The 23,846-nt window shown below is 41.1% G+C and overlaps 1 protein-coding gene across 1 annotated transcript in view; it reads right to left on the reverse strand.

Annotated features, from left to right (window-relative positions):
- The window catches only part of dnah6 (dynein, axonemal, heavy chain 6), a gene marked incomplete at its 5' end in the record, with an annotated part of 53,692 nt that overhangs the window by 6,178 nt on the left and 23,668 nt on the right, over positions 1–23,846 (reverse strand). Inside the window, 31 exons of the mRNA XM_080463590.1 lie at positions 855–993; positions 1,099–1,245; positions 2,295–2,383; positions 3,339–3,499; positions 4,192–4,382; positions 4,585–4,751; positions 4,996–5,131; positions 7,109–7,342; positions 7,466–7,645; positions 7,850–8,030; positions 8,199–8,266; positions 9,105–9,269; positions 9,400–9,525; positions 10,725–10,928; positions 12,151–12,347; positions 12,559–12,682; positions 12,908–13,024; positions 13,218–13,362; positions 13,864–14,091; positions 14,180–14,355; positions 14,451–14,693; positions 15,389–15,529; positions 17,033–17,185; positions 17,270–17,501; positions 19,391–19,545; positions 19,655–19,728; positions 19,927–20,073; positions 21,526–21,697; positions 22,059–22,190; positions 22,600–22,757; positions 23,583–23,730. Of these exons, the coding sequence (XP_080319716.1) occupies positions 855–993; positions 1,099–1,245; positions 2,295–2,383; positions 3,339–3,499; positions 4,192–4,382; positions 4,585–4,751; positions 4,996–5,131; positions 7,109–7,342; positions 7,466–7,645; positions 7,850–8,030; positions 8,199–8,266; positions 9,105–9,269; positions 9,400–9,525; positions 10,725–10,928; positions 12,151–12,347; positions 12,559–12,682; positions 12,908–13,024; positions 13,218–13,362; positions 13,864–14,091; positions 14,180–14,355; positions 14,451–14,693; positions 15,389–15,529; positions 17,033–17,185; positions 17,270–17,501; positions 19,391–19,545; positions 19,655–19,728; positions 19,927–20,073; positions 21,526–21,697; positions 22,059–22,190; positions 22,600–22,757; positions 23,583–23,730 (4,930 nt within the window). The remainder of the gene's footprint in view (positions 1–854; positions 994–1,098; positions 1,246–2,294; positions 2,384–3,338; positions 3,500–4,191; positions 4,383–4,584; positions 4,752–4,995; positions 5,132–7,108; positions 7,343–7,465; positions 7,646–7,849; positions 8,031–8,198; positions 8,267–9,104; positions 9,270–9,399; positions 9,526–10,724; positions 10,929–12,150; positions 12,348–12,558; positions 12,683–12,907; positions 13,025–13,217; positions 13,363–13,863; positions 14,092–14,179; positions 14,356–14,450; positions 14,694–15,388; positions 15,530–17,032; positions 17,186–17,269; positions 17,502–19,390; positions 19,546–19,654; positions 19,729–19,926; positions 20,074–21,525; positions 21,698–22,058; positions 22,191–22,599; positions 22,758–23,582; positions 23,731–23,846) is intronic.

A 23,846-nucleotide genomic window follows, 5' to 3' on the forward strand; every position in this document is an offset into this window, starting at 1 on the left:
CAAATTAACTTTCCCGTTTTGATGAGGATTGTTCGTGAAAGGTAAGCCTCACTCCTCTACTTAATAACTTTGAAATTGTCTCTGGTGGAAGTCCTGGAAATATAGCAAGAAACATAATTACCCGACGTTTAAGTTGTCTATATGGTTGAACTAAAACCAGAATCAAATGTTTGCAAAATGCACAAAAAAAAAATCACAAAGAAGTGAAATGATAATAACAATAACGTAGGAACATCATTAAAGTAAAGCCAGATCACAATTCCAGTAAACTGTTGGATCGAAAGAAGCATTTCCATCAATATGGTGTCAAAAAATTTTTTTTTTTAACATGAATACAAAGCATCTGGGGAGCATCTGTTTATCTCACTTTAGTTCCATAAACAAAGTCATGAGCAAGAGAGCAGCTAAAGTTCAGTGAATGAACAAACAAGAGATCACAGCTGCAGGACAGAACGGAATCATGTTACAGAACCGTGTTGCTTTGTGAAATGAGAAAATATTTTGCCTGAGCAGTTTTACATGAAGCAGAAAATGTTAGTGACAGAAGAGTTTTTGTTAACATTCTGGCAGCACAAAACAAACAAACAGAAATGGTGACGAGAGAGACTGTTTCTGCCCCAGTTTGTAGTCAAACAATGTGAGCGTTTTCATCGCGCATTCGCATTAGTGTTACAATTTGTCATTTTGAGCACAAAGATGTGACGAGAAGTAATCAAATTCTTGCAAGTGTACAAAAAGTACAGATACCTGCATAACAAAACACTTTTAGGGTAATTTAGGCGGAAAAAAAAGAATATAGCAGCATAATTTACAAATAAATGCACTCAGCCAGCTGCGTGAATACGCTTCCCTACCAGTGATGTAGATGAGAGCGTCCCAGGGGATGGAGCTGTCTTTGCAGTACAGGTTGAGATTGAGCAAAGCGCATTCTCGGTCACTGTCGTTGAACTCGTAGCGGATGTTCCAGCCCAGCGGACCAAACTTTTTACGCTCCTAAAACAAATTAAGACACATAAAAAGACGTCAGATGGGCAAAAGTGAAAAATAAACAAGAAACATTCAAATTAGTAATGACCAGAGATGCATGAGGTGCGTCACCTGAACGATTGCGTGGAAGAAGCAAATCCCAAAAACGATCTTCCTCCACTGGCGTCCCAGAGCGTGCTCTTCAAAGAAACTGTTGGTGACCTCAGTGAAGGCTCGTCGCATGTTCGCTCGCAGGCCTTTTGGAGGCTCGTTTGTCACCTGGCGAGTGAAAAACACCACGTCAACACCTGTAGATTTAACAGCCTCTACTGGAAAAAACTAACAAAAAATTACAGGAAGAGCAGCTCAAACTACAAACTACTAGTACTACATTTCCTATTGTGTTGGATATTGTACATTCCAGTTTCTATTTTGAAATATTGTTGCACTGTTTTTCTTGCCTAGATATTTTCCTTTTTTCTTTTCTTTTAATTCAATTTCGGGTGATGATGAGATAACCACAAAACTGGGGGTTTTCTAAAACACAAACATAATGTGTGATAGATGATAAGACAAATAAAAAGAAAAACATTTATGTAAGCTTCGTCATTAATAGCTCAGAAAAGTTTCAAGCTCCGCTCCAATAAAAGATAAACAAATCCATCATTAAATGAATATGTCAAGTACGATAACTTTTATAGGTAATTTGGGGGGGAAAAAAAGACATGAAGAAGAAGTGCTCTGATAATAATGTATATTAAACTACATTTCCACATACAGATAAATGACTCCTAAATCCTAAAAATAAACCAGAAAATGAAATCTATTTTCTTTTTAAAGATAAAATTGTCTCTGCAGAACCTGCAGCAGTGACTCCACTGATGCTGTGACACTCGTTTTGAATAAGTACATATCAGTTTTGTCTTTTGTTCCGCTAATTACAATGCATGCACAATGTCACATCAAACTTCACTAAAAGCTCGGCCAATTACTTTCACTTAGCCTTTGTATTTACATTTAATAATTTGTTCGCTTCGTCCTGACAGACCCAATTATAACTCCATTATCTAACGCCTCAGCGTATTACCATCAGTTGCCCTGCTTGTAATGAGCTTTGTTCTGTATTTCCAGAAAATAAAAACAGTAATAAAAGAGAGTGTGAGCACAGATTTTCACTAAAGTCTCAGAAACTATACTGATCGAACATGTTGAGGACACCGATTTGTTTAAAGTTGCAAATTGAAAGAGACACAACATTCAAACTGGGAACACTGCTCCTCTAAACACCCTTTGAAGTGAGATGATGGATGAACAATTTGAAATTACACCTTGACAGAGTTCTGAAGCACAGTAACAGGAAACACTTTAGTCGGCATGGAGCTGAGAAACAAACGGAAGTTCTTGTGGATTGAAGTATCTGCACAGAAACAGAGAAGAACATCAATAACTGCTACAGAAGATTCTAACGGATGTGAAAAAAAAAATGCATTAAGAGTTTTTTTGTCTGATACAAAACAAGAACAAAAAAAAAAGAATGAAATCACAAAGCAGCATCTTTTAGTCATTTGTGTTGCCGGGAGAAGAGCTATTTGCTGTTTGCTGATGGATGCCGTCAGTGTTTTTGCTGACGTTAGTGGAGCCATTAAAGGATCCATATGTCCTGAGTTAGCAATTATCCCACAATGTCTTTGCTAGAAAAAAAAACAACTCAATGCATCCTTTCACAGTAGCAGATTTACAGACGAAACCGATGGAGAATGCACTGGAGTGGCTGTTTAGATTTATTGGCTCGCTTGTTAAGCAATCACTTAAACTGTATGTTTGTTTTTGTTTTTTTTACCGGTGTAGTCAGAGGAAATGGTCCTGTAAAGACAGACATGCATAGTGTGTAAAGACACTGCAAAGTGGAGCAGTACTGAAATATACTTACATTTCCCAAATCATGTCTGTTTTATCAGAAATATGTACGTGATTTAGAAAATAATGTATTTCTTCAAATCCTGGCTGTGGTGACGGTGCAGGGATTTAGCGAGTGCATAATAATCATAACACAAATACATTTATGAGAGACTGAAAACATAGGATTGGCTCTGGCCCCTGTGACCCCCGGGTGGATGAAGAAGATTATACTTCTATATTTACCTTAAATCTTTCCTAATTCTTGTGTTATTTTTGTGATTCGACCTGTGCAGGATGTACTCTGCCTTTGCCCATATTCCCCCCTCACCCTAGGTTACGGTGGAGAAAGAGTTGAGATGGAAGAGCGAAACAAAGTGTTCTACATTCCAAAATGAAGAGTGAGCAGGCCGATTAAGCAAACAGGGGGATTTCTGTAGGACGTGTGTGAGATTATCTGTTCTTAGTGGCAGCACCGGGTTCAGTGAAGGTTTTGATGAGCTCCTCCATCGCTAACATCCAGGAAACGGCCAGATGGCAGTTTTGCAAGAAGACCCAGTTGCCACTTTTCAGCGCTGCAAGAATCATCTTCTCTGCTATCGGCCCCTGGCCCTGACCCAGAGAGATGGACTCAACCCTGAGAAACAAAAGAACCGAGCCATACACCGGACATTACAGATTATAATGGAACTGTGACGAGATAGTCTGTGTGCACTGAGATTTGTGTATCTAAATTTGTGTGTACAATTAGTTCACATGTAATACAATGTGTGTGTATAATATCTTTTAAAAATAGGTTTTTATTCAAGATGTTTTAGATGCTTGGATGGACCGATGAGTGTCTTGGTCATTAAGTCGCCTTTGGGCTTCAGTCAAGGGGGTTTTGTTACTCTTCTACTGTCAGCGACAGGGACATTCACTTGAACTTTTCCTTGCAATGCACAGCCTTCGCGTATCACTGTATGGAGTATAACTTAGGCTTAATGGCATTTAATAATCAATTGTATCGGCAAGTACCTAAAGGTTAGTAGCTTACTCGTACTTTAACATAGTGGCATCGGTGCATCCCGAATAAAATCCAGTGGAGTGTGAGACTGAGCTGGAGGTGAAAACTTTTACAGGTCTTTGTAGTTAGTGGGCACAAGCAAATCTCACTACAGACGCACAAAGATAATCATACACATATACAAAACAGACACTAATATTGAATTAACTAAATTTATCTAACAGCAGTACAAATCTTCTGTGATGTTTCGGTGGAAGTAATTGCAGTGACAAACAAGAAAAATAAAAAAAGCCTTCACTTTAAACTTCTTTTCTTATTTCTACCTGTCGAGGCAGCCTCTCTCGTTTGCGAAGCGCTGGAAAGCCCCCATGGGGTCGGATCCTGTGCTGAGGATGAATACCAGTGGGGTGGAGGGCGACATGTCGCTGTAGAGATTTGCCAGGTCGACTGGAGGGTTCTCCACAAACTGTTTCCCCAGGTTGACAATCACGAACTCGGTCACAGCGAAAACCACCTGGACATCAAAGTGTGGCATTAATTCACATGATACCAGACTAGAAAAGTCGAGCACTGGATGCAGAAAAGCCTCCAACAAAGGAAAACTCCCTAATTTAAAATGAGTGGATAGCTTAATGTACAATCATTACAAATGTACTCAGTTATGCCTAAACATGAAAAACTGTCCTTTTCTTTTCTCCGACTTCCTCCTGGCTCACCTTCTCTTCCATGAGGCTCTTGATGAGGACGAGTTTCTGGAAGGTTCCAAGCTTCTCATTCCAGTGGCTTTTCACTTCGGTTTTCTCCACTTTGGACTCCTCGAGAGGAGGCAAGTCTGACGCATAGCCTTCCCAGGTTTCTGGATTGACAGATGCTTGGAAACGCCCTGAAGGAGAGGCAACTCGGTTATCGCCACACAAATTACAAACAGCTTTAATGAAACCTTTGTCCACGACTCAACAGGGAATTGTACACTGAGCGGCAAAATCAATGTCGGATAAAGATTAGAATAAATCGGGCAAAGGGGAAGGTGTGATCATTTGTATGTTGGTCAGGCACATTAACGCCGATATTCACTGAATATGGTGATTGTTGCTGGACCTGTCAAGATAACAGTGGACGTGGATTACCCAGTTTGATATGGATATGTGTTGTGGTGATTTCCTTAGAGATGTCTTTGAAGCAGGGCAGTGTGTCCTCCAGCTCGCAACACGTCTGCCAGGAGAAATCACTTAGCCATGGCACATCTGGTCTCTCTGCAAAGTCCTGGGAGACGGAGAAATAGAAAACCAAGCAGTCACAACAGGTGGAAGAAAGCAAAGGAGCAAAAGACGGAAGCCAGGCCTCGGGCCGAGACGCGGGGAATCAGGAATTAAAAGAGGCAAGAAAATGTAAAGGGAAGATAATACGGAACAACTGGTGCAGGTACACACAAGAGACAGATCTGAAAAGGCATACAAAATTAGCGAGACATGTATGGATGATGGATGTGTTGGGCCTGCGAGGTAATAGACAAGAGACAGAAACATGACAGTGAAGGAGAAGAGGGAAGGACAGAATTAGCATGACGATCGCGGCAGTCAACAGGAGCCTCCTCCGGACCGACTACTTTCACATGAATGAGAAGAAAATGGTGGGTGAAGACAATAAATATACCCGTGGGGTTTGCAACGCTGTAATCAGGATCACGGTGTGTAAATAAAACCTGCACCAAATCCCAGATGTTCTTCTCTGCTCTGTCACCTTTCCCCGTATTCACCGTTTCAATTCTAAAACATTGGCGCAGTTATTGCACATCTCTTGTCCCACTGGGATAGGAGGGGGGAAAAAAGAACGAAAAAAATCCCACACACATATAAAGAGCGACAGAAAAACTCTGAAAGATCAGACTAAACAAGTGGGGTTATTCTGAGGTAAAAGCTAATTTAAAGTCCATGAGTGTGTCCAGAAAGGACTCATCTCTGACTTCACATCCGGATACTTTTTTCAATTCTTACCATTCATTAGATTTCTGCATGCAGGCTGAATGGGCAGCTGAAAAGTACAGATATTTCTTATCTCTCTTTCACAGAAATATTTGTTTTGTTGTCCTATCCACAGCGAGAATTTCCCAGAGCTGTGTGGTCTCTTTGTCTCAGTCCTGATGTCTGTGTTTCCATCAGACTCAGCCGGTGTGCAGCAATGAGTTCAAGTAAAAAGGAAAGAATATGGTCTTTACTCATCAATTTGCGCCTGACGTAAGGAGGGCAGAGAGTGAAAATATCACCTACAGAGGGAAAGTAAAACAGTCTATATGCAGGCTCTGGCCAACAAACTATACATATATTCTACTTTCTTCTATTTCCAAATGTAATATAACTGGGAATCCCCTTCCTGCTGTCACCTCAAAGGTCTTTGTGGTTGGCACTTATAACATAGCAAATTCAATTGGCTATTATCTCAATATTTCTAGCAGAAATCAAACATCGAGTTTCAGTGGTCAAATGTCCTGACAGGCATCAGGTCAGATCTGTTCAAACTCAGAAGATCTGAGTTGATGTACTTCAGCTGCACAGCCGCCCATCCAACCTGCATGGCAGTAATTTCAGAGAAAAGCTTCCTCAATCAAACCCTGCTTACGTCTGCTCTCTGTGGATTTCTGATCATTACGGTCCGCTCTGTGTGGCACATACATTACAGACATTCAGGAAACATTCCTCTCTGAGAGGCAGAGTTGTATATTTCAGTTGTATTGTGTTTATTATGTTTGTCGCTTTTTCCTTTCTGAACAAGTTTACATTGGGACACAGTGAGCAGGTGTATCTCCACAAACCAGAGCCTGATTCATGTCTGATTAGGACCCTTGTATTTTCTATATCAGTAACAGCCGGGGACTGTTTTTATATGACAAGTCCCAGTAAAATCCAGCTTTCATTTTTTTTTGTCTTTGTTGCTGGTGATAATCAGGAGCGTCAGGGTTTTAATGGCCACCCTTTGCAGCATTGGGTCCTATAACGTTCTGACTGAGACAGTGACATTTTTCTTTATGTAAAATAATGGTGTTCAATTGGTAGAATCAACTTAAACAGTTTTGCTTAAGTTTTCAATATATGACTAATTACTAGGCGTGTACTCATCCAGAAAGAGGGAAAACACCAAATAGCCAAGAGTTTATCATAAAGGTTGCGAGAAACAATGCAACAAAACGTTTAGCAGTTGACTTTATGCTTCTGTACCATTTAAATCCTGACAGACGCTGCTCACCTTGTCCAGAGAAGAGGCTCCTCGGAGGAAGTGCTGAAACTCCTCGTCGGAGATCTCCCCGCGCTGCCTCATGATTTCCACACACAGCATGAAGCTGTAGATGAGCTTATGCTGCTCAAAGAGGCCTCGCGACACGTTGATGTAGGAGTTTAGTAAGATCTGGTCCAGCAGGATTTGGAGACGCTCTTCTAACACGCTGCTCTGCTCGGCTGTATCGATGGTGGCATTAAAAAGCTGAGAGATGAGAAGGAAATTTAAAAAATAAATAAATAAAAAAAATGAAGCATTTTCAGAGAAGCTGTCAGATATTTTTTTTTTTAATGGTTTGGGAAAAAAAAAATCTTTTTTTTTTTTCACCTGCTTGAAGTATTTGAGAGAGAACTGATACATGGGGTCGATCTCAGAGAGACTGGCGATGACAAAGTACAAGACGGAGCCTCGGGTGGCCACGGGTCGGTAGCACTCTCTGGCAGAGTTGATCATCAGCTCGGTGGCCTCTGCCTCCTCCAGACGATGCTTTATGGTCTCTGATGTCACCTGGAGAAAAGGAGAGTGAACGCAAAGCAAAACAGGCAGAAGAGATCAAAAGTGAAAAGGCCGTAAAACACGAACAGAGGAAATTTACAAAGTGAGGAAATCCGAATGAAACAAAAGTTGGAAAACCTCATTGAAAGCCGCTGTGGATGATGAAATGTAATGCAAAAGCTTTTGATATAACAGCACAACACAGACGACTCCCACCTTTGACTCTTGGAGAGTCTTCACTAGTTCCTCATTGTCAAGTATATTCCCCTCTGAGGTGAAGAGAAGCTTGAGGATGCGATCTTCAATATCTTTCAGCTGGCTGCGGTCTGCATTGATGCTTACGATCAGCTCATTCCGCTGTTCCTCAAGATGTGGACTCTCCAGGCGCACCACATCACTGATAAGACAGCACAGGTTACACAAAGTCTGAAAGCTTGGGTTTGAGGCAAACTGGCGACTCGAAAATTGCCTGTGGTTGTAAATGTGTGTAAAGTTGTCCGTCTCTCCAGGGTGTATATCCTCTTTACTTGGTGATGTAGAAGGAGAGCAGTGTGTGTTTAAGTACCTGAGCAGTTGGTCCTCCAAGCCGGACTTGGTCACAGTGAAATTGATGATTGTCACTTTGATACATATCTGAAAAGCAGAAATAAAAAAATAAAAAAAACTGAGTGGAACTTTTAGACCAAATTGAAAATCCTGTCTAAGGGAGAAAGACACTTTCAGGTGCTACTTTTGCTCGTTCCTTACACCGGCTTTACACACGGCAACATGTCGTATTATGTCTTTTACTGCCCGTTTGCAGTGCTGGTTGGAACTAACGCCACAATAAAGACTCACTTTCACTCTGGTGCTGCTGTTTTTGCGGCACTTGTCTTGAACAAACACCATTAGGCTGGCTGACAGGTGGCTTCATCTTCTGAAAATCCTCAAAAAACCTTTCCTGATCCAAGCACTTTTTAGATCATCGGGCATGTTGACACCGTGTCGAAAAAAGGTCTGCGTGTATGCTGCTATTCTGGGCCCACAAAACACACTTGTTTGGCATTTCTTCTGAAATAAAACCACTCGGGCTGAGATCTGTTGCTGAAATCAGCTTTAAAAACTAAAAATTCACCTCGTGAAAAGAGTTTAAAACTTGCGTTTAAGTCATTCTATTACATAGATATACTGGATGGTAAATATTGTGTTAACAGTATGACTCTAGATTTAGTTTATATAATTATCATGCATATATTTAAAAAAATCAAGAATGTTTAGCAGTTCAGTAGTAGATACATATGTCATCTTATGTAAATGCAATTGATTTAACTTCTTTCTTCCTATCACACGTGAAACCATGGAGAAACCAGCTTGAAACTAACTGGAAACTAACTTTGTAAACCACACAGGGTCCACAAGCCGAGAAACACACACTTGACCTTTCAATGGTTTGAACACAAACACATTAGAAGACATTTTTCGCTGTCCTCACCTCCGGCAGGTAATGTGGGTTGGCCATCTTAGTGGTCATATAGAACCGGAAGTTTTTGTCGTAGTCGATATCCGAGTCTCCGAGTCGGATCAGGGTTCGTCCACCGGCCACGAACGTCTGTTTGAGCAGGATGGGCTCCAGTGCTGGATCGAGACTCTCCTTCAACTGAACACACACACAAGCACACGGCACAAACACCTTACAGCAAGAAGAACGCTTTATTGAAAAGCTCATAGAAGTGCTGTAATCTACTGTATATCCAAGTATCAGTTACACAGTTCTAATGTGTTCGTACCTCTTCCAGAAGCACCGGCATGCCCATGCGTATGGCGTTCTCGAGCGTCCGGAGAAAGTTTGGGTCTGTCAGCTTGATCACCTTCAGCCCATGTTTGGCCTCTTTGGAGCGGATCCACCGGTTTGCCTGAGCATGACAGAATTAATCTTACGAATGGAGTGATTCGCAACTGACGAGGTCCGACCCAGGAGCGATGGCAAAGATTCATGGGGGGGGGGGGGGGGTCGAAAAGCCCTTTTGATTCTAAGGGGTATAACATTTTTTTTATGTTTTAAAAATAGGCGAGTCAGCATTAAATTCACTTACGTCTGAAAAATACTGAGATTAATCATTTACATTAAAAGTGTATCATTCATTTTTAAATATTTATTTTTAGAAATTTGAAAGTGTATCCAGTATACATAAATGTATAGTTGCACATCAGGCTTAAGAGGAGGATGAATCTGTCAAAAGAATAAAAGAGTGTACCCGGAAAGCCCAAAGCTGATCAAATATTTAGGTTCTGTAAATACATTCTCAGTCCATGTGAGGTGCTCTGTATCCTCTGTATGTGGAGAAGCAGGAAACAATGTGTGTATCCCAGGGCGGGGAACAGTCTGTGGATTTTAGAGTCTGACTATGTCGGGCAGGACGTTCTATTTTGAGACACGTTCTTCTGCTAGTTATGCCAATATGGTCTGCGGCTTGTATTTCTAATCAAATTAAGTACAAATAATTGCGAGAGAGGAGAGCGTGGATTAAACCTTCAACCAGAAAACAGAGTTTAGTTTTGTCTTCCCCCTGAAAGGACAGTGTGTTTAATCAGAGCGAGAATAATCCCAGTTCAAGTCCGGGCTGGTGTTTGGGGGCCTTCCAGTGTGGAATTTGCATGTTCTCCCTGTGCAATGCAGGAGTTTTCTTTTTTTCTTCAATTTCATTGCCACAACTCTCAGCTGCGTGGCAACTGGTTTACATGATATAAGATTTAGATTCTGTTCCTCTGCTGCACCACTCTCCAACGATACTACGACATTATTTTGTCATTTCCTGTCTCTCCCTTGCCCCTCTTCTTTTATTGGCAGCATACACAGTAAGTAACTGTAGCTCTCCACACACATCATCATGATGTTTTATTTGGTTTGTTTTGCCCAGTGTTGTTGACACGGTCACAATTCTGTCTGTGGTTTTGAGGAGATCTGATACTGAGGTGTTTTGGACCGATTTCAGATCAAATTGTCGAATCACATCTGGGATACATTAGTAATTCTTTGGGAAACGAGCAACTGGTCAATGACTTTCTAATAGCAGCTCCATGAAAGCTGCTTTCTGCCTCTTTTCTACGTCACCTGGTCCTGCGGGTCGATCATCAGAGGCCAGCGGCGTCCCTCAGCCACCAGGATCGCATTCTCTGTAGAGACTGTGTCCCGAGGCAGCCCCTCCGTGTTCCACTGGCGAATGACGTAGGGATCACCCAGAATATTAATCAAACTGAAGCTGGAACTGATGGGGATGTTCAGTTTCTGGCATTGTTTTATCCACCCGTCAATGAGCTGGAAAAAGGAAGGACACGTGAAGTCTCACTCTGCATGCTTTCACTTTCTTTTAATTTGATCTCAGAGATGCTTTGATGCTGCATACAGCAGTTCTTTTGTTGTTTCTGCTTTTAATTGCTTCTTATTACAGGCTTTTAACTATTAACTTCTGTGTTTTAATGTTGTCTGAACAAATTAAGTTCAGTGTTTTTACGGCACTGGGAATTGCATCTAAAGGAAGAAGTACCAGGATGAAAATGAAAAGGCTGAGCCAAATTTTCTGTCTTATGAAGTGCACGATTACATTGAAGTGAGGGGCAAAATGAAACCGTTTAAAGGGCACTCACAAAAATACTTTCAAAAGATGAAAATTCACCCTTAAATGTTGATCAATAATATTTTATGTTTTGTTTCTTTTCACTTGAATCAATGTTGTAACATTTTATTGAATACTAAAATCCAAAATTGTTCAGCATATTCAGTTTGGACAATATCTATAAATGGGGTGAATCAATCGCATTACTGCAAGATATTTATGTTTTTAAATTACAACTTTCTACATCAGAGACACATTTTAGTTCAGGGGCCACATTCGGCCCAGTTTCATCTCGAGTGGGCTGGAACGGTAAAATAGCGCCAGAATAACCTTTAAATTTAAACTTCAAAGATTTTCTTTGTTGTGATGCAGAGTACACGTGATGAAAATATCTACATTTTAACAAAGCCATGCAATAACTACCGTAAATAACTACAATCTCAATATGAAGCCAATTTCTAATGAAAACTTCTGGTGCAAATTACAGTGAAATGTCAAAAAAAAAAAAAAAAAAAAAAAAAGCTGTTGCATTATGGGTGTTTATATTAACTCACGCGGACAGCATGGCTTTGAGACGAGTTTGATTGCAACGAGGTAACTCGTTCTCATGGCAGCATCACTGATACCTCAGCTCGGGCCTCAGTGTTGTGTTGTGTCTGCTACTCTTAAGAAATTTGTTTGAATAAAATCTAGGTTTTCTTTGAAAGTTTTACAATTTGCTTGGTGGTTTGACGGTCGGATTGGAGCCCCCTGCGGTCGGTTTTGGCCCGCGGGCCTTATGTTTGACACCCTTGTTCTAGATGTTTTGAGCGTCTGTCGGAAAATAAACATGCAGTCACTGGCCAAGAAGAATTGAGGAGGTTACCAAATAAAATGAAAAATGATATTCTATAAATGATATTATGTGCACACCACTGTACTTACCAACTGTCTATAGTGGGAAGTGAATGCTCCGTAGTAAGCCACACATGCCGCTGCAATGAAGGCATTCCCCACAACGTTGGTGATCTCTTGCTCAAACAGAGCCACACTTTCCTGCCAGCGTATCTGCTCATTACCCAGAGCCGAAGTTAGCTTCCCTGCCCGGGTCAGTCGAGCTTCCGTCAGCGCCATGGTGCTAACTACAGGCAAGGAAGCGGAGGTGAGAAGAAGGTGAGACAAATCCTGAAAGGCATTTTCTTTCTTTGTTTCGCGCTTTGAAAAGTACTCAAAGCAGAATTCACTTTTGTTTCCTGAAGCCTCTTCACAAAGTACTTCACAGATAAACTACAACAGGCAGTTGTCCTTAAGGTCGAGTTCAGCATAGCAGTGCATGCGGTGCAAAGCTCTCACCCAAATCTTCTTTCTCATTTACACTGCTGTTAAACTGCTCCTGCAGGACCGTGATCTTCTCCTCCACCTCCTGGAGCCGCTGCTGCCTCTCCCTCAGGGTTTCCATGGTCGCATCCAGATCCTCCTGCATTAAAAAAAAGTCATTAAAAAGCCATTAGAGCAATATCGGTGGTATTTTCCCATTTTAAAAATGTAGTCTTATGTATACAGGCCATCCCTTGGTAGATGGTATAGGACATAAGGCTGACAATTAGGTGTCACAGAATGGGGTTTTAACACAGCATTAATACTATTTTAAAACATATAGAATATATACAAACACATTTGTGCTGCAATCAATGTAATTGACCTGCGCTTTGGCCAGTTTTTCTCTCTTGGGACCGACGTCTTTGAGGACTCTGGAATACAGATCCATGGCTCTGACCCACATGCACATGGATTTGCAGGCCTTGGACACCTTCGCCACCTAACCACAGGAACACTGTAAGATCTCAAAAACTGCATTTCATATATACATAAATATGTGTGTGGGTGATTTTCAACATTTCAGCAATCACCATGTTGTTGTCAACCAACTGTGAGATTTTGATTAAATTGTTCAAAATTACAATTTCATCACAAACTTTTTAATCAAATCTGAGTGTATAAATATATCAGACCTTTTCTGGTATGAAATCAGGGTTGTTGATGTATTTCTGCAGTTTCAGCAGGATCTGAGGCTTGATATTGTCCTTGTCATAGGTTGTCAGGCGTCTGAGGAAATTGGCGTCTCCCAGTAATTGCTTGGCACTTTGCCAGTCTGGTCTGTAAGCGGAGAGAGAGAGAGAGAGAGATGTGAGCGGGACATTGTCAGAAATAGAGCATCTCTAAAAAAGCCTAATGGTGATGATTAGTAACTGGGCAGGTATGGCCAAATTCTCTCGTTATAAGACGAATCTGTTGGACATACAGTATTACCTGAACAGATTGTTAATCTGAGTCGTCGTGAAGGATTTACTGAAACCAGGTTGGAACTTTTAAGTAACAGTGACAAACAACACCTTACCTTAGGGCTTGTGTGGAATTGCAAAATGCATGTGAAAATTCCACATATAAGAGTTTTGCTTTGATATGGACACAGTATGATGGTTAGAAATATATTTGGACACAGAGGAACTTAATTAAATGTTATGGTTAGTGCTCTTGCTTAACAGCAAGAACATCCAACTGTGAAAAATATTGATGTATTGCTTTAGAGAAGTAGTATTTCATCTAACACTATAAATATAAATGAAGTCGTTTGGAAAGAAAATGAAGTCTACTGACTTGCAGTTGAGCAGTATGCAGATTGCCTCCATGACAGTCATGACGAGGTCTGGCGGTTTGGTGAACACCTTGATCTCGGAGATGTCGGCCTTGTCAAGCGAACTGAGGGCCTGATTGGCCCCTTCCAGGGCCGGCAGGGCCTCGTCCAGATCCCTCTGAGCATCTTCTGCTATTGCCTGGGTGTCGTCAGCCTTCACCTGAGCCAAAGCCTCATCTTCCTTCACAACGCTACGCACCTGCGGGGACCACACAGTTTTAAGGAATGCGTCCACAGAGCATCGTGTCTTTAAGTGTCACGAAAGGAGAGGTCAGACACAAACTGACCTCGTCGGCGTTCTCCTGATCCACTGCCAGTTTCTGCATGAGGGCATCGACATCCATAGATTTTTGTTTGAGAACTGGTTCAAGAGCCGAGAGATCCACTTTCATCGTGTCCACGAGGTCATTGGTCTCCAGCAGCTTCGTCAGACCATTCTTCACGCGATCTCGAGCCTGCACAGGAACACCCAACACAGACAGGCGTCATGTGTCGGGTCGTAATCATCATCATGACCGGACAATAATCACCTATGACGGGTCAAGCATACCGAAACTAACTCTTGTCTCTTGGTATCAAGCATGCTGAGGTAAAGGTTGATGAGCTCCAGGTAAGAGGTTGGCGTGGTGTAGTAACGGCGTCTCAGCTCGGCGTAGAAGCGCTCGGCCATGTCGGTGACGCTGACGTGAATTTCCACACACATGGTCGAGAAGCTTTGCTTCAGCTCCTCGCTGCCAAAGTCCACGCTCTGGAAAAAAGCCTGAGAGACAGAGAGCAGTGCCTCCCGAGGCCACTGGACATAGCAGAGAAAAAAAGAGATCAGACGCTAAAGCCAATCAATATGTAAATAAAAGAAAAAGAATATTAGAAAATATGGCAATAAAACATTTTCTGTACAAATACAACCTAAAAAAAAAAAAGGTGGATCTCGATTTTATTCAAAATCCTGCACTGCTATAAGTTTACATGCATTTTTAATCGCTGAGTGTTTTTTGTGCCTTTTGTTGTTGTTTTTTTAAACATTCTACCTCCTTTTATACACACATAGACAGTTCTTTTATGCTCTCATTTGAATTTTCAACCTTTTGCATACGTGCGGACTGGATTTAATTTGTTGTTTTTAACAATGACAAAGATTCTGTCCTGCAGATCGTAATAATAAAAGGAGGCCTCACTGTGGGATCTTCTTTCAATTTCAGGAACAATGAGAGTCTCCTGAAGACCTGAGGGCTCCAGAAGACTCATACTATAAATGCAGGTCTGATAAATAGGGACGACCACGACATTAGAGAGATTTATAAACTAATAAAAGAATCCTTTCTAAAGCCAGCCGGAGACTTTCACCTCATGAGCTTACAAAACTGAGCTGAGTGAAATAGTTTCCAGGTCCAACAGTACAGTTGAAAACGAAGTGTAAGTATCGACTGACTCATCCCTGAATGTGTTCTGAAAATTAACCGGTAAAATCCGGCTTCTCTGCTTGTGTACCTGCACAAACCAGTCGATGGTGCAGCAGTTCACCAGTGAAGGAAACATACGACAGCGAGACCTGAAGGCGTCGCCCACAGGACTCATGCACAGAACGATGTGAAGCTTCTCCCGGACCCGAGAGATGAAATACTGGAACACCTGAGAGAGGCATCAAGCACACGGACACATGTACACATGCTTGCAGTTCAGTTGTTTGCGATGACTTTTACTTGATGCATGTTTATTAATTGGAATCTAAATTAATCCTTTCATTACGGGATTTTTAACTGGATTTATATCGTTGTTGAAAAATGTGAAATGAGCAAGTGCTCCTGTTTCTTCTTCCATTATAACTTCAACTTTCAGTATTGAACAGTATAGCTCGTCTGTGATTGGATGGGGTCACTCTGATGGTTAGCATATTGGCACAAAGGACTAATTCTTAATTTCTGATAGTATTCAAATTTTCTCTTAAACTTCAGATCGGGTCTTCATTGTTTTGGAGAGCCAATCTGAAGTTAAAATCTGAACAAGCTGAGATTTCTTGAGAAAAACAATGTGAGATCCCATCTAACCACTGTTTCTCTCTCAGACTTGGTGTAGGTAAAAACCTCTCTGGCTGCATAATATCTGCATCTGCAGTCTTCAACATGAATGTTATCACAAACTCACACTCACTGCGTGGCGTACACAAACTAACAATAATACTACAGTAAACTGCTGCTCAGTTCTGGGTCTCAGTGTTGTGTCACTGGCATATCTTCTCAGTCATTTTTTCTTATGGTGTCATGGTTTAATGGTTTTTGCATGAACTTTGGATTTTGATGACCCCTGATCATTCAAATAAAGTTCGCCTTTTACTTTCAATTTCGAACAGTTTGATCTCCGCAATCGTGGGTTATACCATCAACCAGAACTGGTACTGGGGACACTCTTGAAAAGAGTGAGCTGACCATGTCTGCTTTGTAATTCTCACACGATGCGGGCTCACTGTATTCACGTAGCACCAGCCGCGCATATGGACAGGTGGCTCACAACTCCTGCTCAATCTGTTCATTCCACTAAGGAGTTCCACTGAGCTCCAGCTGCCACCGCGTCCACTGATGAACAAAACTGCCTTTCACATTACTAATTCAGTATAGTCACAATTGATTTAATTAGTTCTTTACAACGCAAATCCCGGTGTAGTCCTCTCACATCTGTAGACATATTAAAGTCACGACCCCATAATAGAAAACAAACAAAAACAAATCCCCCATGAGTGACTCCAATAATAAGTACAATCACTTTGAGCAATGCAGTGGGCGTCATGCACAGCTAATCATCCATTGAGAAAGCAAAAATCAACAACGAGTGAGTCATCTGGTATTATTCAGATTAGATTCTAAATTGCCTTTAATCTATCCTTCCAGGACTATGGTACACCTGCAAATGGGTACATACTTTTATATTTACATTATAATTAGCTTTTATAAATTAACACAATCAAAAATTAATGAGTTTGTGCAAAAGACTTTGAGAAATTTTTCCATCAAACTTCACCGAAGGTGCTTAGAATCCCTCCGATTGCTTGCACATGCAGCAGATATTCACAGTACAAAGTTTTTCTCCGCCAGAATATTGTTTGTTTTGTTTGTTTGTCTTACGTCAGTGTGAGCCTACCTCATCCCTATTCTCTTCACTGATTCCAGCCTCATTGGCTTTGGGGCGCGTGTCTGCGAGAACTTGTTCCAGCTCATCTTTCTCAAAGAGGTTGGGCACCTCGCCAGAGTTCAGCATGTTGTTGATGTCCTCCAAAAACTCCTCCGCCACAATCTATCACAGAAACAGAGGATGCAGCGGCACGTGTGCAGAAGTTTCAAGGCGTGAATGTCTCGCAGCAGCCGCGCTCTTTCCCACCTGAGTGTCAGAGAAGAGGAACACCATGTCCTTCCCCTCCACGCCAGCCATCCTGTAGAGCTTCCTCAGGTCTTCGTGGAAGCTGTCGTAGCTGTAGCCACGGGTGAGTTCGATCTCGAAGCAGCGGTACCCGCACATGTGAGCCGCCAGCCGGGTGAGGGACTGCTTCCCCGTGCCTCCCACCCCTACGAGCAAGGCATTGCCCCTCTCCTGGCGAATCATTCGAGCAATCCTGAAAAGGAAAAAAAGGACAAACACCAAAAAAGCTGGAAAAACGGATTTTTTTTTCTTCACCTTTTTAATTTCCAGACATGTCAGGAAAAAAGAAAATCATTCCACATTAGTCAATGTCTGAGATGTGACAACAAGATTTTAAAGAAGAGGACATTTATGACATTTAGAATCATTCTGAGGTTAAAAATGGTAAAAAGGCAGATTTTGGTCAGCATTTTTCACAAAACTATTAAAATTTTATATGTTGGTGTTCATATTCTTCACGTTTTCTTACATCTTCATACTTTCTTACAATAATTCAGCGACTGCTCATGATAGGGTTAATTGTCAGTGTCTGAGCAAAATGTGAAAAAATGACTTCAATGCAGGGGATAATTTGCTTAAATATTAAACATGTTTAGACAGGAAATTCATCTTTAATAAGATGTGAATATATTATTATTGATTTCATGTATACAAATGACTTCCAGATTAAATGACAAAAACTGGAAATTCTTAAGGGAGCAACAGGTGGGACTTGTTTTATTTAAAGCCTGGCATTATGACTCCAGTCTTCTCTTGGCTATTAAAGTTGCAGTGTCCTCGTGCTAAAATCCAAAGAGCCCAGTAATGCCAGCGGCTTCACATGAGCCTGATGAGCGACATCACGGATCCTCAAATTATTCAAAATAAATCATTCCACCGGGTCAAATCATTGGACTGAAGTCGAATTTCAAACTGCTGATTTGTACAGAATGAGAAGACTATCTGACGCAAAATGAAGTCATCAATGGCTGCAGACTTTTCTTACAGGGTCTGCAGAAAACTTGCAGTCGCACCAAAGTGTACGACTACAACAGGGAAATCTTTAATAACTAGGACTGAACCACAAGTTTTGCTTAATGTAAATGCATCTTTTCATTAAACGTTTGTTCCGTGGTTTCAAAAAAGATGTTCTCTTAAATTTGGCAGTGCGTTTTGTTTTGTTTACAAAGGCTTCAAATTTGAGCCTGGTTCACTGAATAAATTGTTCATATCTCTGTAAAACATCCACACAAGTATACAGGCTAACATTTGTTTATTTCCAACTTCATGAACTGAAATGTATTTCCCTGATTCTTCTTTTATATTGAGCACCAGTGCGAGAAGTGTGTTTAATACATGTGGGTGTGATCATTAGGAGTTCTGACGCAAGCCGTGGTCCAATAAGAAGATATCCAGGGTTATGCAATGGATCAATTAAAGCCCACATTTGAATCTTATCTCGAATCAACCCAGAGAGAACAGAGTTGATGTCAGAGACTGAAGGATTTTTATGCAAATTGTCAACAAGGATTATTTTATCCTGAAGAGGGGTAATCATAGTTTCTGAGGATATAATTACCTTTTCACATATTATTCATATCTTTGTCAAGGAAGTGATTGAAAAAGCAGATATTTGGTGATAAATCAGAGGTAAGCACTGTAACATACTTGTCCAACATGTTAACTGATTGCAGTTTAGTTTAACACATGACTGTGAATTATTTTGGTGCATCAGTGTTTTTAACACAGCACACAGCTACAACCGAGACACTTCTGTTGTACAAGCTTGCACATGTCCTCTGTCTGCTCAGCTGCCAAAAGCCTTGTAGTGTCTTTTTTTCACTTTGCCTGTCAAACTGATTAATGGTGCACTAAACTAGGAGAGTTTTTGAGGTTGAAATATATAGTTTGATCTGATTCTTGCGCCTGGGTCCTCACTGTGAATCATGTCACAGTGATTGTTTTTCTCGGAGCGCTCCATCACTGATGTACATTTGTCTTCAAAGTTTGGACCTATTGTTGCAATCCATTAACAGCCAACTAAGAAATCACTTTTCAGAAAAAGAAATCGAGCAAACCAGTGGTGCAAATAGACCAACACACCTGGAGACATGCTCAACAGCATCCTGGAAGAAAACCAGCTTGGTCTCCTTGGAGAAGGTCATGTTGTAATCATCCAGATATTCCTGGAGGACACCCTGGATCTTATTTATGTCTGTCAGATCTTCGTACAGACGGTCTTCTTTGTCAGCAGCCACCTAGGTAATTATTATTATTGGATGGTGGCAGAGAAGAAAAAAAAAAATAAAACACCTGTGAAATATTTGAGGATGTATGGATGAAATATCCTCTTGAGGTTAAACCGACCTTGATGAAGTCTCCAAATATGATGGGCTGGGTTAGAAAGTAAGAAGGTTCCAAGGTGATATCAAAATATGTGCCTGCGAGGAACAAGACGATGTGATTAACACTGGGGCATTTCTAAACTCATGAGATTCTAAGCTGCACAATACGTAAGAAATTGGTCACTTCTGTTGTTTGGTGACGTTTCTCACTGTTTGTGCCGTTTACACATGACCACTGCAAACACAAATGCCACTGAAAGTATTCATTGAGCCGAGCTTTTGCTTCTTTCTTACTGGCCATCTCAGAGACGATGGTGTTGAAATAAATCTTATCCTGGCTGTTGATGAGTCGATCGTGGAAAACACGTTGACATTCGTGGCAGAAGAGACGGAAGATCTGGGTCTTGTTCCTGACTTGACCTGGCTCGCACTGCAGTATGCCTGGGCACGGACAGACGGAGAGACGGGATATATTGATGGAAATGATTTGGTCGATGACGAAATCAACATGAAAAGGCATCAGAAAATATATTCGCTGTTATGTTTTATGAATATCAAAGAAGGAAGGAGTGGGTGTGAGTTATTGTCCCTCATCATCTGGGTAGTGTATGTACTGCTATAAGGCACTGAATGTTTGACAAAACACATTCAAGTTATACTGAATGAATATTGTGCAGGAAAAAAAGGGGGTAGAAGGAGATGCTGTGCTTCTTTTATGTTGTGATGATGCCTGCTGGGTAGAGAGAGCGAAGGGAGGCAGAGGGACGACAGCGCAGACACTTTTAGTGCATGAGGAGGCAGAGAAGAGGCCTATATGTTGGATAATGTAGCTTGAAGAGATAAATTATAGCTGTGCCCCATGTTGTGTGAATACAAAGACTGAAACCGTGTGTGTTTTTTAAAAAAAAATGGTTATATCTGCTTAGGGAAAAATGGAGAAACAGTATGTTGGGACATCTCAGTCTAAAAAATGGTTAGACAAGAAAGAAAGAAAGTTTGCATCGTTAAAAAAAAGACTACCTCAAAAACTTCCCCCTAAAAAAATGGTGTCCTTATTTTCAAAACATTTATAAACTGTTGTTACACTCCCCCAAAAAATGCGTTTAATTAATGTAATTCATGCTACGCATTTCCATCTATTCAGATTAAGTAGATTGAATCCATTTGAATCACGTTATCTGATCAACATGTATTAATCATATTAATCAAACATATTTCTGATATGCAAATTGAACAACTTCCTGAGTTGATTTATTTTGAGCGTACCAGTGAACATAGCACCGTCCCAACAAGCTGAAAAATACCTCAATATTTTTCAATTAAGGCTAAAGACACCTACTTACAAAGTAGAATTTGGGGTTTACCAGGAATAATTAAAACTTATTTGTTTTAATCTAAACACTGGTTAGCTCAGTTGGTAGAGCATGAGACTCGCAATCTCAAAGCAGTGGGTTCATATCCCTCGCTGGGCGCCACCTCCCCATGGGCTCACCACCTGCAGGAAGGTTGTTAATCGGTGCAATGTGATCTGGGTGACAGTGCTCAGAGTGCCACCCCCGCGACCCGGAAAATGGATGAGTGGGAGAAGATGGATGGATGTTTTAATCTATACTTTACACACATTCCCTGCTAGTTTGACATTCAGATGATATTTGAATCTGTTTGTTTTATTTACATCGCCTTAATAAAAGAAAAACGTCTAAGTTATTCACCCGTGATAACCTGTAAGCGTCACTTTTTTGGTGCCACATTCTCATGACTTTAATATTATTTCTTCCATATTAAGTAAAAGAGAAATGCTCAGCCACAACACAGTATGTAGGTAGTGGTAACAACCGCTTTAGAGATACAAAGAGGTTACCTGAACGCCAAAAGTGTGGGTACAAGTCTCACCTTGGACACACTTGGAGAGATCCCGTAAATTGAAGACGTAGTGGGATTTAGCTGGAGTGGGCAGCAGATCCACACTCAAACGGTTGTAAATCTCCACAGCTGCATCCACAATCTGTGTGGTACAGTTCTGCACCTCCTGGGAAAACTCGGCGAGGAAACCATTCAGAATGGCCTGGATGGAGTTTGGGGAGGAAAAGAGAGAGTTACAACGAGGGATGGAAAGGAAGTAGTTGAAACAGCCAGAAGGATGGAAAGAGAAAGCTCAGAATGAGGAGTGTGTGTACTTTAAACGCCACTCTGACAACACAATAATTCAACATCTGAACCTGATCAAACCAACTAATATAAATGAACTTTGAAACGAGGACAAATTTAACCATTGAAACATCACAAAAATTAGTCGAGGAGAGCAAGCACAAAGACTTAATACAAACTAAATTGTGATGTTAGATGACCAGGTCAGAGCATCTCTAAAGGTGCAGCGCTTATGGGTGATTTCATCCGATTTCATCCATAAATGTGCAGTCACTGACTCTGAAGATCTGCTTGAGGCTGTGCTCTGAGGGTGTTGGTAGGCAAAGAATGCTGAAGTGGCGAATGAATCGGGGTGTTACGGGGTTGCGTCCTCCTCCTGGAGGAGCACACGCAGCTGCAATGGTCATTTCCTGAAGGGCGAGAGAGAATAACAAAGAAGAAAAGAGGAGACTGTGAATAATAAAACAAACATACATGGGAATGAGAATATTTTCCTTCATGAACCCCATCAAATAATGTTTACAACATGAGATTACATCTCCTGGAAAAACGTAATCCCAAATCAGTGTCCCCATCAACAGTACACAGTAAGGACGACAATCACCCCTTATATCACATAAGATTAATAATACAGACAATTCTTCAGTTTAGGAGCATAAACCACAATGTTGACAAAGAGCACATGATATGAAAACCCGATCTGAAAATAATGACAAATAAATTCAGTTCTTGCTGACTGAGTCAATAGATTTAAAGCTGCAGCTTCAGTTCTTTAACAATCTCAAACTAAAGACTCAGTAGTACATCTTGTTAGAATACCTGGATCTCCTTCCAGAAAAATTTGCTTCTGTCATAGAATCCAGAGAAGTCCTGAAACTGACGCAGGAGTTCAATCGGAGGCTGAGAGCCGTAAGCGTCCAGCTTTGGCATATTCAAGTCGTCAACAAACACCAACAACTTCTTGTTACCAGGCGGACCTAAACAGACGGAAGAGAGAGAAAAAAGGATGGAAAGTGAAAACTGAAATGCATCAGCAGATGTCAGAGTGGTAATAAGTTTGACTGGGGGTGTCAAACATTAGGCCCGCCAAACCACAAGTGAGACTGAGTTTGTAAAAACATTCATAATGTCGCAGCTACAGGAGAAGTTTTTGGGACATTTCACTGTATTTTGCACCAGAAGGTTTCACAAAAATTGGCTTCATACAGTATTGACATTGTAGAATTTTCAGCAGTAATTCTTTGAATTTGTGAAAATATAGCCTTTTTTTTTTAAATCACATATACTCTGTGTCACAACAACAAAAAAAGTATTTGTGCTCGATGTGATGGACTGGAGATGTTTCGGGGGTGTACAGCAACTGTTTCTCCAAGTCAGCTGAGACGGATTCCAGCCCCAACAAGTCTGACCTTGCTCAAACGACCATAGATAAATGGATGAAGAGCACATCCAGAAAAACTATTTGATCTGTGGAACTTGGAAATGAAAGGTTGGGGGTTTGAATCTCACTGCTCCTAAATTTCTCTGAAGGTAAAAACGTGGATCACATGATGCGACTCCAGAAGGGAGCCACCAAACGACAACCGTCAGTATCATCTTCATCTTTAAGGAAAGAAATGAAACACGAAAACAAGCAAGAGCACAATAGGTATTGTAGTGTGAACATGTTCAGTCTTTTCAACGAACCAAAAGAAAGAAGCTGCTCTATCCAGAGTTATCATGGCTCCCAGCTGGCAGCAACATTGTTGATCAGGTGACTGATCAGCAAATGCATGACTGAATTTGTATTTGTTGTATCCTACCCAGAACGTTCTTTCTCCTTTTCTCCAGTTTGGACTCGATGATGTCCTGCGTGCGGGCGGACGAGGTCTGTGCAGAGAAGTTAATGTAGATTGGAAGGTAGCCAGCGTTTTCCTGAATTCTGTTCAGAAGGCCCCGAGCAACCACCGACTGAAAGAGACAGAGAGAGAAATTCTTTGATGGGTGGGACACCAGCTTTTTTATAAGGTCTACACCATCTGTCCAGTCAGACCTAAAAGTTTAGTTGTCAGTCTGATATAGGAATG

Source organism: Lipophrys pholis, assembly GCF_963383615.2.
Source record: "Lipophrys pholis genome assembly, chromosome: 5".
NCBI lineage: Eukaryota > Metazoa > Chordata > Actinopteri > Blenniiformes > Blenniidae > Lipophrys > Lipophrys pholis.